This window comes from Jatropha curcas, chromosome 5 (assembly GCF_041381405.1).
Source record: "Jatropha curcas cultivar XTBG-Jc1 chromosome 5, XTBG_Jcur_1.0, whole genome shotgun sequence".
Taxonomy (NCBI): Eukaryota; Viridiplantae; Streptophyta; class Magnoliopsida; order Malpighiales; family Euphorbiaceae; genus Jatropha; species Jatropha curcas.
In genome coordinates this window covers 23,547,510-23,563,840 of record NC_143155.1, presented here as the reverse complement: position 1 = coordinate 23,563,840, position 16,331 = coordinate 23,547,510, and the positions used below count along the sequence as shown (strand labels likewise).

The 16,331-nt window shown below is 34.4% G+C and overlaps 3 protein-coding genes across 5 annotated transcripts; 1 reads left to right on the top strand and 2 right to left on the bottom strand.

Annotated features, from left to right (window-relative positions):
- Nucleotides 1–3,250: 3,250 nt before the first annotated feature.
- LOC105630422 (ran guanine nucleotide release factor, putative (Mog1/PsbP/DUF1795-like photosystem II reaction center PsbP family protein)) lies at nt 3,251–6,501 on the bottom strand. Of its 2 annotated transcripts, XM_012212232.4 has the most exons (8): nt 6,356–6,501; nt 6,096–6,195; nt 5,976–6,011; nt 5,718–5,855; nt 5,312–5,398; nt 4,532–4,579; nt 4,375–4,451; nt 3,251–3,601 (listed from the first exon to the last, which is right to left on the bottom strand). In XM_012212232.4, exons 2-8 carry the CDS (start codon nt 6,168–6,170, stop codon nt 3,451–3,453), a joined length of 612 nt encoding a protein of 203 aa, XP_012067622.1. In that variant the 5' UTR covers nt 6,171–6,195; nt 6,356–6,501; the 3' UTR covers nt 3,251–3,450. The 2 variants fall into 2 exon arrangements, with proteins under 2 accessions (XP_012067622.1, XP_020533610.1); XM_020677951.3 differs by lacking the exon at nt 6,356–6,501 and having other exon boundaries at nt 6,096–6,348.
- Nucleotides 6,502–6,806: 305 nt separating this feature from the next.
- CUL3 (cullin 3) lies at nt 6,807–10,878 on the top strand. Its single transcript, XM_012212233.4, has 2 exons — nt 6,807–7,408; nt 8,694–10,878. Exons 1-2 carry the CDS (start codon nt 7,248–7,250, stop codon nt 10,729–10,731), a joined length of 2,199 nt encoding a protein of 732 aa, XP_012067623.1. The 5' UTR covers nt 6,807–7,247; the 3' UTR covers nt 10,732–10,878.
- Nucleotides 10,879–11,755: 877 nt separating this feature from the next.
- LOC105630424 (Haloacid dehalogenase-like hydrolase (HAD) superfamily protein) lies at nt 11,756–15,537 on the bottom strand. 2 transcript variants are annotated; one of them, XM_012212234.4, is made up of 9 exons: nt 15,339–15,534; nt 15,132–15,248; nt 14,721–14,803; nt 13,686–13,769; nt 13,408–13,483; nt 13,224–13,296; nt 12,833–12,906; nt 12,324–12,417; nt 11,756–12,068 (listed from the first exon to the last, which is right to left on the bottom strand). In XM_012212234.4, exons 1-9 carry the CDS (start codon nt 15,454–15,456, stop codon nt 12,008–12,010), a joined length of 780 nt encoding a protein of 259 aa, XP_012067624.1. In that variant the 5' UTR covers nt 15,457–15,534; the 3' UTR covers nt 11,756–12,007. The 2 variants fall into 2 exon arrangements, with proteins under 2 accessions (XP_012067624.1, XP_020533608.1); XM_020677949.3 differs by lacking the exon at nt 15,132–15,248 and having other exon boundaries at nt 15,339–15,537.
- Nucleotides 15,538–16,331: the final 794 nt, after the last annotated feature.

Below are 16,331 nucleotides of genomic sequence, written 5' to 3'. Positions count from 1 at the left end.
AAAATTATTTGATTTGTAAAAATAAAAATAATTTTTTTTTTTTGCAAATAATTCAGTAATAATTATTAATTTGTTTGAAAAAAAAAACTTGATATTTTTGGCTACTACCATACATAGGAAAGAGACTAAGCATAAAGCTCCAATAAATCTGGTGATAGTTAAGCACTTACTAAGCTAAAAGAAGGCAATGGACCCACAATCCAGCTCATGTAATGGAATGTCCTTCTCTACTCTCTCTGGCCAAGTTGGTGGTTTGGCTGACAGTGCCACGTCATACTCGACAGTTGGAATCTTCCTCTTAGGGCTTACATCACCTTTATCTCTTATTCGCTACGCTCCCACGATTCCCTCCCAAAACTTAGGGCTGACGTGTTACTAAACATTTTCAGCCTTTCTTTATCCTTTTTCCTTTTCTTGATCATGCAAATGAAGAAAATTGAATGATTATTGACAAAAGGGAAATATGACATTTTTATTTTTTATTTATAATTTGCCTAGAAATTATAGTCTATTTTCATTGATCTAAGTCCTTGTTAGTAACTATAATTAAATTCAAATTTAACTAATTTATAATATTTATATATATACTTAAAAATTTTGATTGATCAAAATCATATAGACATACAGTCTACAAATTTCGTATAATGAATCAATTATTAACCTAATCGAAATCTAATTAGCTAAAAACTGTTGGTAGTTATATTTTGAACTTGCAATCATAAAAATTGACCATCACATCATAGTAAATATTCAAATAAAGAAATATAATATTGTAATATTTAACTAGAGTTGAAATTTATAATTTTAAATATGATAACTCCTTATGTGTATTATAAAACACTATAAGATTTTTTCAAATACAGGGGCAATTTGTATAATGTAAAAATATTTAGAATGGATATGTAATTTGCCTATAAATAATGGAAGTTGGGTCACATCATGCATGACTTTTTGCCCACTGCCTGCTTTTATGGACTCATGATATTAGAAGTATGATGTGTCTTCTTCGTCTCAATTGGGCTGGGCTAGGATTGACCGCCATGACCCATATGCTCTATTATTTATATTATTTTTATTTCTGTCCTTTTTATTGTTGCTTTTTGCTGTAAATCATTTTTGCTTTGGTAATTTTTCCATTTTTTTATTATAAGGTTGGTGATGTTCATCAGAGACCAAGTAATGTGGTTTTATTCGTTAATTATAATAATTAATGTTTTAATGTTGGGCAAATCACAACAACCTATCTTAGGAGGCATCTACAATCAAAAGTTTTGATTAGTAGTTTGCTTTTGAAATTTTGTTATGCATGGAATTAATAAGATCAATCTTGATGTTAAAATTTTGGACTTTTTGGAAATCTTTGTGAATTCTGACTAATTATATATTATTTTTAGTATATGATATTTAATGTGAATTGGGCACAAACATTTCAAATAGAGTCACCATCACATATGAGAAAACAATTTTAATTGTGTCTCTTTGAATTACATTGGACCCACTACTTTACCACGCGATTGACTATTAAACTTGTTTTTCAACATTAGTGCTTTTCAATATGCTTTAATTAATAGCAACATGTAGTTAGAAAGTGGAAGTAGACTGCGTATTAGGTCATTTTTAATTTATATGAAGAGTTTTTGATTAGCTATTGCTAAAATGAGTTTACGTGGATTAGCTTTATCAAAGAAATAGTGAATCAAGTGGTTAATACGATTGTTGGGATGACTGATTCTATATTTGATGAAGCAAGATGAGGGGAATGTCATTTATCTATCCTAGTAGATATTTTCAATCATGAGTTAAATAATTTACAAAGTAATATTTTCATTTTAAAAAAAAAAAGATAACTATCTAAATACCATCCTCGATGTAACCATGAAAATGCACGTGAAAAGCTTATAAACATTTAAATGAATTTGATTTTAAAAAAAAAATTTTTTAGTATTAAACAAACAGTTATCTCGAGTGCAATACCAATATTATGTTTGGAAAAAAGGAAAAGGTAAAATAAAAGTGTGAAATTTTATTATTTATTTTCCTTTCAAAATGGAGTGAAAATAGGGTGAAAGAGATTTTGAGAATCTCAAAACATTTTCACTTCTATTTTACATCTTTTCTATATTTTACCTCTATTCAAATAACTTAGAAATTATTTATAAAAATCTAACTCTTACCTTCATTTAATTTTAATCGGTAATTTAAATGGGCTAGGGAGTTTGATTTAAAACTTAATGATGATTTGAGGTGTTATTAAAAGGGTTGATTATTAAAAGGGTTGATTATAAAGTAGAAAAATGAGAAGTGGTAGCCAGAATGTAGCTTTCAAAGGCATAGAGAGTTGCTATCAATGTTACCTCCATGATTGAAGCAGCCTCAGCCAAAAGGGACACTTAACCACTGGATAGCAGTCTCCATTAATGTGTGTCATTAGAGAGAGAGAGAGAGAGAGAAGATTTGATTTGATAAGTCTAATGAAAATGTCTTTTTTTGATTTGGAAGATGTTTGTCTAAATCACTGCGCCGACATCTAGTACTAAACAGATAATCAAGCAAAAAGATAAATTATTACAAAGATAAGGAAGCATCAGAAACAAAATGATTTGACCTACATCACCTCTCTTCTTACTTCTTTCACTCACTTCTATATTATTTTTTACCAAAGATGTAAAATTCTCATTATTAAAAATTAAGCTGCTAAAAAACATGAAGCATGAAGGGATTTAAAATTAATGTAACTGCTTATAACAATTGTCAAATTTTCACCGATAAGTATCAAATTGTCTTGTCAAATAATGACCTTTCCTGGTCAAGATTTCACTGCAACAGCTTCTCAACTTCTTCATAATTGTTAGTACATTGATTGAGTGTCTGCTTTTCTACTTACCCAACCAAGTTCCATGATAATGATTTGAGGAGTTCTCTTTACTAAAGTGGCATCTGCACTTTCTTTCTTTTCACGTAAAGATAGAACTAATATATATAGAGTGCAACTGGACTAGATAAAATGAGCTAAATCTTCTCAAGCAGCACGTTTATAAGGGTCAAAATTTTCTTTGGATTCAAAACCGACATCAACTTTTCCCCATGTGTGCATACCCTGCATTTTCTCAGTCAAGAGAGATGATTCTGCATGTATCATTTCATTCCCCTAATTTGTTATAGTGGTGGTTAACCAGAGCTCTCTCTTTCAGTCTTTTCTAGCAAATAATCATACCAGTTGTCAATATACAATTTAGTCACGATAGTCTCGTGCGAGCAATCAAAATATGCGTTTATCTATTAATTAATTCAACAAACCAAGAACAAATAAGGAGAAGGGCTACTTTGTGCAGAATTGTCTAAATGTTAATTTAAACATGAAAATAAACAATAAAACTCTCGTCTAAACTACACCTTCACATTGCTTTGGTCGCAGAACTTGTTTCTGTGTAGTTGCAACTTTCACAAGACTCAGGCAGCCGAACTACCAAAAAGGTTCCAGTCATTGACTTTGAAGGTAGAAACAGCAAGTTTAAATACCTCGGACATTGGCAGGAATCCAGATTGTGTTGCAGGAACTGCTAAACCCGCACCAACAGTGCTTGCACTTTCACTTAGGGGACTGCAATCACAAAATAAAACAGAAGCCCACTGTAAGAGAAACAGGCAAGTGCAAAAAATGATCTCTTTATTTTGGTGCACAACCAGATGAAATATGCATGAACCATTCATAAAAGAAACCTCTGGGCTTTCACCCAAGTGATTAAGCAGGCATCAGATTGTTGTATCCTGGGTTCAAATCTTCACACATGTCACGTGTGAATCTAAGATAGAACTAATAACATAAGCTCTTATGGTCTACCTGTTCTCTTTTTTTTGCCTTTTGCTATAATACTATATACATATATGTAACAAATGAAGCCTAAATTAAGGATTCTTTTTACTTTCAAGTGCTTCTACGTCCCGTGACCTCCAATGGCCTAAAATTATAATGATAATTAACAGTTGAAATCTCCTGTTGTTAGCTCTAATAGTTCCAAAGCAAGAAACTACATGTCTAAAGTAAATCCTACAAATAGAGGCTCTTTCACTCTTAAGACAAAACCAAATTCTAATAAGGTCCCAGACTATCTGAAGTTGGCTGTGCGAATCCCTTTTCTTGTTTCCTAGCATTCATGTCATAAAAATATGACAATTTTATAGCAGCTGTTAGCCTAATCCAGCCTTTCTCCTTGCATTGGGCTCCAGACAGGCTCAGCAGAATTCATCACTAGGTCAAAATCCAAGATAGGCGGAATTTTTTACTTCTCCAGAATTCATATTAAAGGAATTCCTACATTATGCTCTTGTAAATATGAATTTTTTTTTCCTTCTGTTGCATTGTTTTACACTTACTTTATTAAGATGGGTTCATATGCAGTTATAAGCACATCTGTTGTAACTCCCTTAAGACGTAGATTGGCCAAATAAACCTGCAGCAAATATACAAATCAATATCATGCTCAACATTTTTGAAAAATTGGAGAATGGAGAGAACATCCAACATATTTACCCTAACAACATTTTGCGCTTCCCTTCCTTGTCGTCCCTTAGAAATCGCCTGTTTACGTCATAATGTGAAGAAATGCAGACTATGAGAAGAAACAGATTAAAATATTAGAGTGAAGAAAGACAAGCAGCAGAACAAGTTTCTTAAGGTTTTATACAACAATGTGCCTTAGTTAATTAGTAAACCATATCCTCAGGAGTCATTATATTTAAAGCAGAGCAGACAATTTCAAAACAGACTAAGCTACTCTCTTATATCATGTTGGAAGAGAAAATTGAATGCACTTTTGACTAAAATTTATATAAGCTGCCTCAGCAGCTCTGCTATTGCGAATACACACAGTTCAAAATTTTCACATCCTTTTCCCAAGTTACTTTATTGCTTATAATTTAATACAAATAAGTTCCCTCTATTACTTTTCTTTAAATGTCTCATGTCTCTTTATACATAACATTAATTTTCAACTCCACAAACATTATACTGCTATCCTAATAAAACTAAATCAACCTTAGATTCATGCTCATAATATGAAAAGGTGGGACATTTGAAAAGAGTCAAAGACCTCTCTTTAGATCAAATCTAAACCAACTAACAAAGCATTAGGCTTTAATACCTATCAAGGAAAATGCAAGAGATATATGACACTAGCCACTTGAATGACACAAATAACTAGAGAAAAAAGCATAACCAGCAGTGGCCAACAGCAGTATAAAAAGCATAAAACAGCAAAAGCTAGAGCCACTAAGCGATAAAATTGCTAAATGTAATAGATAGAACACGCACCATTTGGCCAACAGCAGTGGTAACAACTGCAGGAACATTCCTGTAAAGGAAACTAGGGGCCTCAACTACTCCAGACTGCTCAATCAGCTGAAGTAAGACAGCAGAAAACAAAAAGGGTTAAATTTACAAACAACAAAAAGTGCCCAATTCAGTCAAAAGAAAGTTGTCTACCAGACAATCACCATCCTTACACATTATAAACATAAATTTTTTCAAAGAAACCTTTGGATTTCCCCCTAACAAGGTGCGCGATTGAAAATAATGTGACACAGTTATTCACAAGACAATGAACAAATGTCAACTACCACACTAATTTCATTATTCATGTATATTAATGTAAATATAAGACAACCAGATACACTTATTACGTGGCCAAACTAGAAGCCTAAAATCACAACGGACATACCGTGCAACCCTCTGCATCTTGTTCATTAGCAAGGTCCTGAAGAAACCAGGTGGCACTTCCATTATCTGCAACATCATGCTTAAAATCTAAAAGCTCGAAGATCAAGCTTTCATCACGTGCAGGGTCCACAAATACCTCCTTCATAACCATAAATAACAAGTGTTCAATAACATTAAAAAATAAAACAAATACCCAGAATTAAAAAACAAATAAAAAAAGTCATTTCATTTAATTCTCGACAATTATACATAACCAAACCTGATTATCAGGGACTTGCCGAACATTGCTCACATCCTACAAGTTTCGGTACGCTTTGGTCAAATTAACAACCTTTAGAAAAAAGTACAACGAAATAAACGATAGCAACAATTGACTAACCTGAAATCTAACAGGAAAGGTGCTAACAATAGCACCACCAAACAAAGGGCGCTCAGTATGAAAATCTTCCGGCATTTTTGGCAGATAAAATAAATTCGTCCTTCACAACCAGCAAAGAATCATCAAGTCAACTCGAATCACAAATACGCCAAATAAAAAGAAACAAAAAGACAGAAAGAAATAAAGAATCAAAGGATTAATAAAACCAATAATTCAAGATGAACAGTGAAACTAGAAGATTCTGCAATGAAGAATCGTACCAGTAGTAGGCGTGAGAAGAGAGACAGTGGAGAGTTGTAGAGCTACCGCTAGTCAAGTTTCGAAACTTCGCGGTCTATGTAGGGACTCATTTGGATGCGTCAATACGACGCCACGTATCTTGTGCTTCAAAATTAAGCTAAAGAGTAAGGGTAATACTCGGAAACGAAAATAACGATACTAATGGGCTGGATTTATATACTTGTATGGGCCCAAAGTTTTATTCTTATCGGTCTTGTTTCACTATTGACCCATTTTAGTTTGTTAAGTCAGCCCATGGGTCGAAACAGTGTACTGTTTCGTCGTTTTTATTTATTTAGACGCGCTCAAAACATTCAACTGCGAAACGTATCTAGTGCTCAGTCTATTAAATCAATACAAAAACGGAAAAGAAACGTTTCAAATCCGAAACCAAAAGGGAAAACAAATTCGTAACTTCATCTGCTACCAAACGGCATCCAAAACCCACCGAAAAAGGCCAAGTCCTTCCGTGCTTCTTTTCCACACGCTCAAATCAATCATCTGTTCTCCACCTATAGACATTTTTAGTCATTGCTTCCTCTCTTTCTTTCTTTTTTTTTTTTTTTTTTTTTTTCTTTTTTTAAAATTTCTCCTGATAAATAATTTCATTTTAGGCCCCATGCCGTCTTTCCCTGATTTGATATTTCCCCTTTAATAGTAATACCCCCTCCAAAAAACCTCAATTTTCAAACCCTAATTTCCCTTCCGTACACATCTTCCGGTCTTTTAACCGGTCTCCGGTGACTAGCCTCTCTTTGCCAGCTTTCTTTTTCAGCTCCTCCGATTCTTCGATCGTCGCCGTTGGATCATTTGTGGATTTGGAGCGGGAGATCAGGGTTTTTAGGTTTAGGATTCGGATCCGGGAGGGAAAAGATGAGTAATCAGAAGAAGAGGAACTTCCAAATAGAGGCGTTTAAGCACCGGGTCGTGGTGGATCCGAAATACGCTGATAAGACCTGGAAGATTCTGGAACATGCTATTCATGAGATTTACAATCATAACGCTAGTGGTCTCAGTTTTGAAGAGCTTTATAGGTTTGTTCTCTTTAATCTGTTTGAAATTACAAGTTTGCATGTATTGATATTGTTTAGGTCCTTTGAAATTAAGAATGGTTTATTTCTATCTGTGCTAGAAAAAACTTTAGTATTGCGTTTTTTATGTTTGATAATTATATTTGTTGATTATTTGCTTTCATTTCTTTTTCCTGACTTCGGTTTTGCTACTTAGGTTGCATATTTTGGTGAAATTTGATATTACTAATAGATATGTTGGTATTTGATTGGAGGAGAGAATGGTGTTAGAATTGGATGGTGCAATTTGATGATTTTGCTCGTATTATTGCTTTGTCTTTTGAACAATAGCATCTGAGCTATTTAGTTTCTCTGCCATAGTATTATTTACATATTTTGTTCTTTATATTATTTTTGGACTCGGTGTTGGTTACTTGAGTACATTATGATCTTTAATTGCTGGTGATTAAGTGTTATTTACTACCTCAAGTAGCAGAAAAAGAGCTCATAGCTAGTTAAGAAAATTTCAATTGGAAGTGGACTTTATAGGTGTGATAGTATTACGTCTGTTTCTTTTTTATTTTCCCTTCCGTGTATAAGAAAAAGAAAAATATATATAGGAAATGGACTAAATTCTTGAAGCAAATTCAAATTTAATAGGATTCGATTATATTGAATTGTGAATCTAACTGTTGAATTTGCTTTTATTGTCTCTAAGTCATTTCTTGTTCCTTTCCCTTTTCTGTCTGTGAAAAAAGACAATTTCCTTGGTCATCTTATTTTCTTCATTGTAGATAACATTTGATTGTATTATCTGTTGATTTTCTTTATTATGATAATATTGTGTGTGTGTAGAAGGAATTAAAATTTGGATGCATGTGCAAAGGTCTAACTCTGCCCGTTTTTAAGAGAGAGGAATTTGAAGACGTTCTGGTGCTCTCTGTGCTTTTCCACAATGGCTTCTCTCTCCAGAGTTGCTTCTTTATTTTTTTAAAAATTTTATTTATAACTTATATATTTATTTTGTATGGAAACCAGAATATTTTTTAGATTTTTATAGTTGTGGAATCCATATATTGATTATTCACCCTTGTTATAATCCTCTTTTGTATATACAAGCCTGTTTTTTAGATTTTTCTGCACTACCCATCCGAAGTTTGCAATTATTTAGGCTGCTAATATTCACTACTTCTAGGGCTTGCACACTTCCTGAAACATCCATTACGTTTGGTTATCATTGGAAGGGACAAAAGCTCACAGAATTTAAAACAGTTGTATTTCTAATGCTACAGTTTTGGCATTATTTCAGGAATGCCTATAATATGGTGCTTCACAAATTTGGTGAAAAGTTATATTCTGGTCTGGTCTCAACTATGACTTTACATCTTAAAGAAATATCAAAATCTATTGAGGCTGCTCAGGGAGATTCATTTTTAGAGGAGCTGAACAGGAAATGGAATGACCATAACAAAGCATTGCAAATGATTAGGGATATATTGATGTACATGGATAGGACATATATTCCAAGCACGCATAAAACTCCAGTTCATGAGCTTGGACTAAACTTGTGGAGGGATAATATCATACACTCGAGCAAAATCCAAACCAGGCTTCTTAATACACTTCTTGAACTTGTTCACAGAGAACGGACTGTTGAAGTTATAGACAGAGGATTGATGAGGAACATAATCAAGATGCTTATGGATTTAGGTTCTTCAGTTTACCAAGAAGACTTTGAGAAGCCATTTCTTGAGGTTTCAGCTGAGTTTTATAGGGGTGAATCTCAAAAATTTATTGAATGCTGTGATTGTGGGGAATATTTGAAAAAAGCCGAGAAACGTTTGAATGAAGAGATGGAGAGAGTGACCCACTACTTGGATACCAAGAGTGAAGTCAAGATAACTAATGTGGTGGAGAAGGAAATGATTGCTAACCACATGCTGAGACTAGTGCACATGGATAACTCAGGCCTGGTAAATATGCTTCTTGATGATAAGTATGAAGACTTGGGAAGAATGTATAACCTATTCCGTCGGGTTCCTAATGGTCTTCTAAAAATACGAGAAGTGATGACTTCTCACCTCAGGGAGACAGGAAAACAACTAGTTACTGATCCAGAAAGATTGAAGGATCCTGTGGAATTTGTTCAGCGTTTGCTGGATGAAAAAGATAAGTATGATAGCATCATAAGCTTGGCATTCAACAATGATAAGACATTCCAGAATGCTTTGAATTCCTCTTTTGAATACTTCATTAACTTGAATGCTCGCTCTCCTGAGTTTATCTCGTTGTTCGTGGACGACAAACTTCGGAAAGGTCTAAAGGGAGTTAGTGAGGAAGATGTGGAGATTATTCTTGATAAAGTGATGATGTTGTTCCGTTACTTGCAGGAGAAAGATGTATTTGAGAAGTATTATAAACAGCATTTGGCTAAACGGTTGTTATCAGGTAAAACTGTCTCTGATGACGCAGAGAGAAGTTTAATAGTCAAACTTAAGACTGAATGTGGATATCAATTCACTTCAAAGTTAGAAGGCATGTTTACTGACATGAAGACCTCCCAGGACACAATGCAAGGGTTTTATGCAAGCCACCCTGAGCTAGGGGATGGACCTACACTGGTTGTCCAGGTTTTGACAACGGGATCTTGGCCAACTCAGCCTAGTGTTACTTGCAACTTGCCTACTGAAATGTCAGCACTATGTGAGAAGTTCCGATCCTATTACCTTGGAACCCATACCGGTCGGAGACTCTCCTGGCAGACTAACATGGGCACAGCAGACATTAAAGCAACATTTGGGAAGGGTCAGAAACACGAGTTGAATGTTTCTACTTATCAAATGTGCGTCCTTATGCTGTTTAACAATGCTGATCGGCTTAGCTACAAGGAGATTGAGCAAGCAACAGAAATTCCTGCTTCAGACCTGAAGAGGTGCCTGCAATCTATGGCTTGTGTGAAAGGAAAGAATGTGCTTCGAAAAGAGCCCATGAGTAAAGACATTGGTGAGGAAGATGCTTTTTTCGTCAACGACAAATTTACAAGCAAATTCTACAAGGTGAAGATAGGAACTGTAGTTGCACAAAAGGAATCAGAACCTGAAAAGCAAGAGACTCGGCAGAGAGTGGAGGAGGACAGGAAGCCCCAGATAGAAGCAGCAATAGTTAGGATCATGAAATCAAGAAGGGTGTTGGATCATAACAATATAATTGCTGAGGTCACAAAGCAGTTGCAGTCGCGATTTCTGGCCAATCCCACAGAGATTAAGAAACGTATTGAGTCTCTTATTGAACGAGATTTCTTAGAGAGGGATAGTTCTGACAGAAAATTGTATCGGTACCTTGCTTAAAAGGATGGCTTGAGCAGGTTACTCTTTTTTCCTTCTTGTGGGAAGGTTTAAGCATTACCAATTGGATTGTACCTTGGTAAGTGGAAAAATTGTTGTAGTTCCGCAAGTTTATTGGATTTTAATGAATACCATTTATTTCTGCTTTCATTATTGGCCCAACCTTAGCTGTTTCTTCTTTGTTCATTTTCCAAACTCAAAAGGTGGTTGTCAATAATCAGTATGACCGCAGGGATTATAATATTACTAGTGCAAGTAGCAGGGGCATATCTTTACACATATATGGTTCTATTAAATATTGGCAGTTGCCTTTTTTATTTTCATGTCATCAGCTTTAGAAATGTTATTGCAGGAGCCGTATTAGTTTCCCTTAAGGTTGCGTCTTGAATTTTGATTTTACTACGAAGAGAAGTGATGTGCCTTTGGTTTGACCACAAAGGGAAAGTTATTATCGCCATCTACCGGTTTCAAGTTCCAAATAGTTCTGCCTTGCCTCTGTCCCATGGCGACAGGATTTTCCTCAAACCTCTGTAAAATGTTGTACAGGTCGAATTCTATAGGCTTTTATCTTGTATTTCAGATTGTGCTGGTTGTTCAGGTGATTAATGTTAATGTTCCTGGATTATGATTATTGATTACATATCCATTGCTTCGTCCAGCTGACCTGGTAAAGGTTTTCTGATTTTGATTTGCATATTTTACCATATAAAACTTATTTAGTTATGGTAAAATACAAGGTTATTGGAAATGTCCAATCCTCTAGGGTTGCTCATGGTTAAGTTAACCAGTCCCTGTTCAAAGTATTTTTAGACTGACCTGTTTACATCAGCTAATCATTATTACTATTTCTTCCTAATGAGCTAAATCTAATCCGAAATAATTAATTTTTACAAATTTGTATTCTTGCTAATTAGGTATTTTAACATTGACCTCCTTCCAACTCCATAATCACCTAATAAATGCCAACTTCCAAATGAGAAAGCTACCATTTTAGATGCCTGCTTGATGGCAAGTAGAAGTGTATAAATTCTTTAAACTGAAATTACATTTCATTTATGATAACAATCTCATTGCCAATAACCATATCCAACCATTATCTTTATCTCTAAGAAAGAGTGGTCACTGTCTCTAGTGACATTTATTGACCATATAACGAGTCAGGTCAGTTTTTCAACAATGTTAATGATGAATTCTAAAAGATGGGACAATTTTTCAAGGTCAAGGTTGAAACTTGAAAGCCACCAAGAACTGTTGCTGACGCCAAATTTCTAGAACCCATCTATTCATGGACCATCCGATTTTGTATATCCGTGAAGGTCTTGACATCTCCTCCCCATAACCTGATTATATTATCAGAGAGCAGTAGCTGTTATGGCTCATTCGTAGGTTGTGTTCTTATTTTCAAGAAACATAAAATCTAAATAATTCAAATGTATGCTTGCCATGTTGACTCGTGTCAACTAACAATGAATTGATAACAAAACAAGAAAGCACTTATTTAACTGCATAAAAAAAAAAAAAAAAAGATGGCGATGGAAATGAAAAACAGAGCTTCAGGTGGATGAGGAACATTTAACAGGATAAGCTCTGCTTACCAGCAATCAATCCCAATAGCATTGGCTCCATCCTTATCTGCCTTGAGGTCATCTCCTACATGTACTGCCCTGCTAGCCTCCACACACACTTGATCTATAAAAATGCCAAATATTTGAGGAACGTTTCATTAGGTTTTTGCACCAAAAGATATAAGTTGGATCATGTTAGTGTGGATTATGGGGGGTTAGAACAGAACACTACCTTTTAGTTTTTAACAAATTTTCAACCCTATAAAAGATAAAATTACTTGAAAAATATCCCCATTTATTTTTTTGGGTAAGAATACCTTCAGCAGTAGTGTGTTAGCGAACGACTAGCATTGTTTTATTTTTCATTAAGTCCATTTTTTATTAAAAGCACAAGCAGCTATCTGACTCTAGCTACAGATGAAAATTATACCGGTTACTAATAATTTGTTTGTGCCCCAAGCAAGGATTTTGATTTTGCATCACAGTTTCCTACCTGCCTACTTTGTCACTATAAGAACTGATGACATTGGGTTACATACCTAAAGCAGCCTTAAATATCTTTGGATCTGGTTTTTCGTAACCAACTTCTGAAGATATAATTAGAGCATCAAACCTGGTAAGAAGACCCAAACCCAAATGTTAGAATAAAAAGTAAATCTTTCACACTTAGAGCAATAAAGCACATGTATCTGCTATACTACACAATTTCATAAATGATTTGATTCTGTCCTTCTTCACCTACATCATGGGCATACTTATCAAATAAAAATATGTATAGACATGTTAAGCCAGTTATTTTGCATCTTATGAATCATTCAGCCACCTAGATGAACAGCTCATTAATAAAGGAAGTATGAATGTGAGAAGTCCAGTTGCAGAGAATGAAAAGGTGAGGATGGAAGAAAAATTGGAAAAAGAATTAAGTCTTACAATTCTAAAACATTTAGGTCCTTCAAAAGCTTCCTTAAGCGGGTGTCAAAATTGGACACAACAGCCAGCTTAACTGTGTCATTACTCACCAAGTTAGGGAAAGCAAAGAAACAATTCATTCAAAGATAATGCTTGTTGCCAAAAGTAATGCATGAAAAAAAGGAGAATACTTGATGAATATGACCTCCGGCTTCTTTGAGAAAGACTAATGTTTCATAAGCTCCATTTGGAAGATGCCATGCATTTCCATTTGCATAGTACTGCACAAAGCAACTATTGGCATTTGAGACAAATGCCTCCAAAATAAAATGATGAAACTATTTTATTTGCAGGCAGGTTTCTGTACAGAACAGACCGGCTTTATATGCATTCAGTAAATTGTTTTTTCCTATGCTATAATACCAGTGGAGAAGGGAACATTGATAATTTGATATAGAACAGCAGTGGATCTCACAAAAGTACCTTGTACACTTCTTCAAAATAATCATCATTTGAGCAACCAGTGGCTTCAGAAACAACTAATTTCCAAAATGGCCTCCCATCTCCCTTTCAATAGTAGAAGTTATGCAAAACACACAGGAGTTTAGTCAGAGGTTCGTTCAAGAAAAATAGATGGAAAATGATAAAGAATAAAAAGAACAATACATTATACATATAATAAATGCAACAAGGAAATGATATGCTTTCTGTCTATTTCAATTATCTTCAGGAAAAGGGATACAACACCAATCCGCGGGTTTCAACAACAGGATGCATTAATGCCAAGGTTGGGAGCAGTCTTCTTTCTAATTAAGAACCTTCTCTCTATTACTACAGAATCCCACCATTGCAAAGGAATGTATTAAAGAAATTTTAGCTTCTGATAAATCAGAACTTAAGGTGTCCTAGGATGGCTGCTTTTTATGAAGATGGAGTGGAGATCTTCATTGAATCCATACAATGTAATGGCTCACATAGAATGCCAGCATAAGAGGCATTTTGATACTCATACGAATTCAGCAAAGCCTCCTTCTTCAATCCTTATTTTACATTAGCCAAAAAAAAAAAAAAAAACCCACAAACCCTCCAACGGACAAATGAAGAAGAATTTAGCTGAACCAAAGAAAGAAGGGTCATCTCTTTATAGTTTACCTACAAAAATGTGTCACCTATTTGGATTCCTACATCTTACAAAGATGCACATATAACAAGCTGATAAGTATCCAGTATATTTTCCTTAATTAAAATGATTTTCACAGATCAACAAAATATGGTTAGATTAATTCTTTTGGAAACCAAATTTATCCACATAAAACTTGCTGCTTTCTAAAATGAAAAAAGTTAGATCAGTAGGAAAAAAGAGAATGGCTGACTGGAAGAAAAAAACAGAGACATATTAGTTATGCAAAATGAGGCGTGTACCTCAAAGAGAACAATAATCCCTCAGCAGAATTAAATGAAATCAAACTTGTGATTTTATGTAATGAAGGACACACTCAGTTCAAAAACAGTAGAGACCTGGTAACGCAGCTTTTCAGGCCATGGAGCAGAAAAAGCTCTCTTGAATCCCTTCTTTATTTCGGCTGAACTTGTGCTCATACCTGAAAACATAAGCAATTGTTTGGAATTTAATTATCGTGTTTTCCAATCAAATCAGAGTAGCACAGTTGATTCACAATAAGCATAAACTACTTCAACAACGCAATACAAAATTCACAAACCCAGTAACTCCAAGAATAATCATCTAGCAGCAAAACAGGTATCTTTAGTGCCATTTATAACAAAAATATTCCTAACTAATTGACTAACAAATCTACCGCTTAAAAACATAAATGGAAATGTTAAATTTTAAGACTCCCACCAGAAAAAAAAAAAAAAAAAAAAAAAAAAAAAAAGGGAAGGGAAAAAAAAAAAAAAAGAAAAATGAACCATATTTTCTCCCAATAGAAGCGTAAGTTTCTTCAACAGGGTATGCCAATTGCAAAAGGGTTCCGCCGGCATCCAATAATAAAGCATCGTATGCCTTTCTAATGGGCTTTGCGCCTCCTATGATTAAAAAAAATACCGACTTGTTATCAGAGGATGAAATACACACATATTTATGTGGAAAAAGAATAACTTAGGAGGGAAACAAACCAGAATGAGTGGGCATGTAAAGGCAGCGAAACGAAGAGCTAGAGATTTTCAAATTGAGAGGTTTTAGAGCTCTAAAGAAATTACTCCCAAAAGAGCATTTCATTAACCAACCTTCCATTTTTCACATTCACGCAACTAAGTCAGGTTTGGAGAAGCAGCATTAGGCTTTCGGTTTTTGCAATTTATGCAACTCAAGTTAGTTCCAGACTTCCACTTGTCGTTTGACCTTTATACAAGACAAATGAAGGTAAAACGACATAACGTGTTGCAATTTAAGCAACTCAAGTTTGTGTATTTTTCGTTCTAATTACAGGCTGCAATAAGCTGGTTTTTATTTTTTACAAACCTTTATTTTTTTAAATATTAAATATTAATTTTAATTGTCTAATTGAAAATAAATTACATCTCCGGAGACCAAAGCAATCTGAGATGTGAGTTAATATAATTATATTTTCATCCTTGGTCGTTAGGACGTAAAACCATCAACTCAAATTATCGAATTATGATAATCAAAGCATTTCAATACTGGTAACACAGGAGTTACAAAGGAACCCATATGATTTTCCACCAATTGTCAAGGTCGAACGTGAGATATTAGAGGAAACTAAATAGAAACGTAGCAAAAACAAAATCAGTCTATTTAGGTTCCTCTAATTCTCACATGCGACATCCACATTTTTTTCTGTAGTGAAAAAGCTGTAGATGAGATATTGGAGGAAATTAAACAAACTGTAGCCAGAACAACCATTTATTTAATTTCCTCCAATCCTCATTTACAACTTCGGCAGAATTATAGAATGTCCTCACAAACAAATTAGTTAGAATGGCAGGACAAAATGAAAAGGCTGGATATGAGATATTGGAGGAAATTAAATAAACTAGTTGCACTTTTCAATGTTAATTTATTTAATTTCCTCCAATCCTCACATACAACTTAGACATTACTTGAAGATCATACATCAATTGTGTGAAGATTGGATATGAAATATTGGA

What these genes read in the sequence shown, in the direction of transcription:
- LOC105630422 (XM_012212232.4), bottom strand. Translation starts at nt 6,170, where the DNA reads ATGCCGGAAGATTTTCATACTGAGCGCCCTTTGTTTGGTGGTGCTATT. An exon ending in GGCAAGTCCCTGATAATCAG is followed by an intron (nt 5,856 to 5,975) that starts GTTTGGTTATGT and finishes ATGGTTATGAAG; the next exon opens with GAGGTATTTGTGGACCCTGC. An exon ending in AAGATGCAGAGGGTTGCACG is followed by an intron (nt 5,399 to 5,717) that starts GTATGTCCGTTG and finishes GTCTTACTTCAG; the next exon opens with CTGATTGAGCAGTCTGGAGT.
- CUL3 (XM_012212233.4), top strand. Translation starts at nt 7,248, where the DNA reads ATGAGTAATCAGAAGAAGAGGAACTTCCAAATAGAGGCGTTTAAGCAC. An exon ending in AGTTTTGAAGAGCTTTATAG is followed by an intron (nt 7,409 to 8,693) that starts GTTTGTTCTCTT and finishes GCATTATTTCAG; the next exon opens with GAATGCCTATAATATGGTGC.
- LOC105630424 (XM_012212234.4), bottom strand. Translation starts at nt 15,456, where the DNA reads ATGGAAGGTTGGTTAATGAAATGCTCTTTTGGGAGTAATTTCTTTAGA. An exon ending in TTACATGCCCACTCATTCTG is followed by an intron (nt 15,249 to 15,338) that starts GTTTGTTTCCCT and finishes TTTTAATCATAG; the next exon opens with GAGGCGCAAAGCCCATTAGA. An exon ending in GCTATTGGGATTGATTGCTG is followed by an intron (nt 12,069 to 12,323) that starts GTAAGCAGAGCT and finishes TAATATAATCAG; the next exon opens with GTTATGGGGAGGAGATGTCA.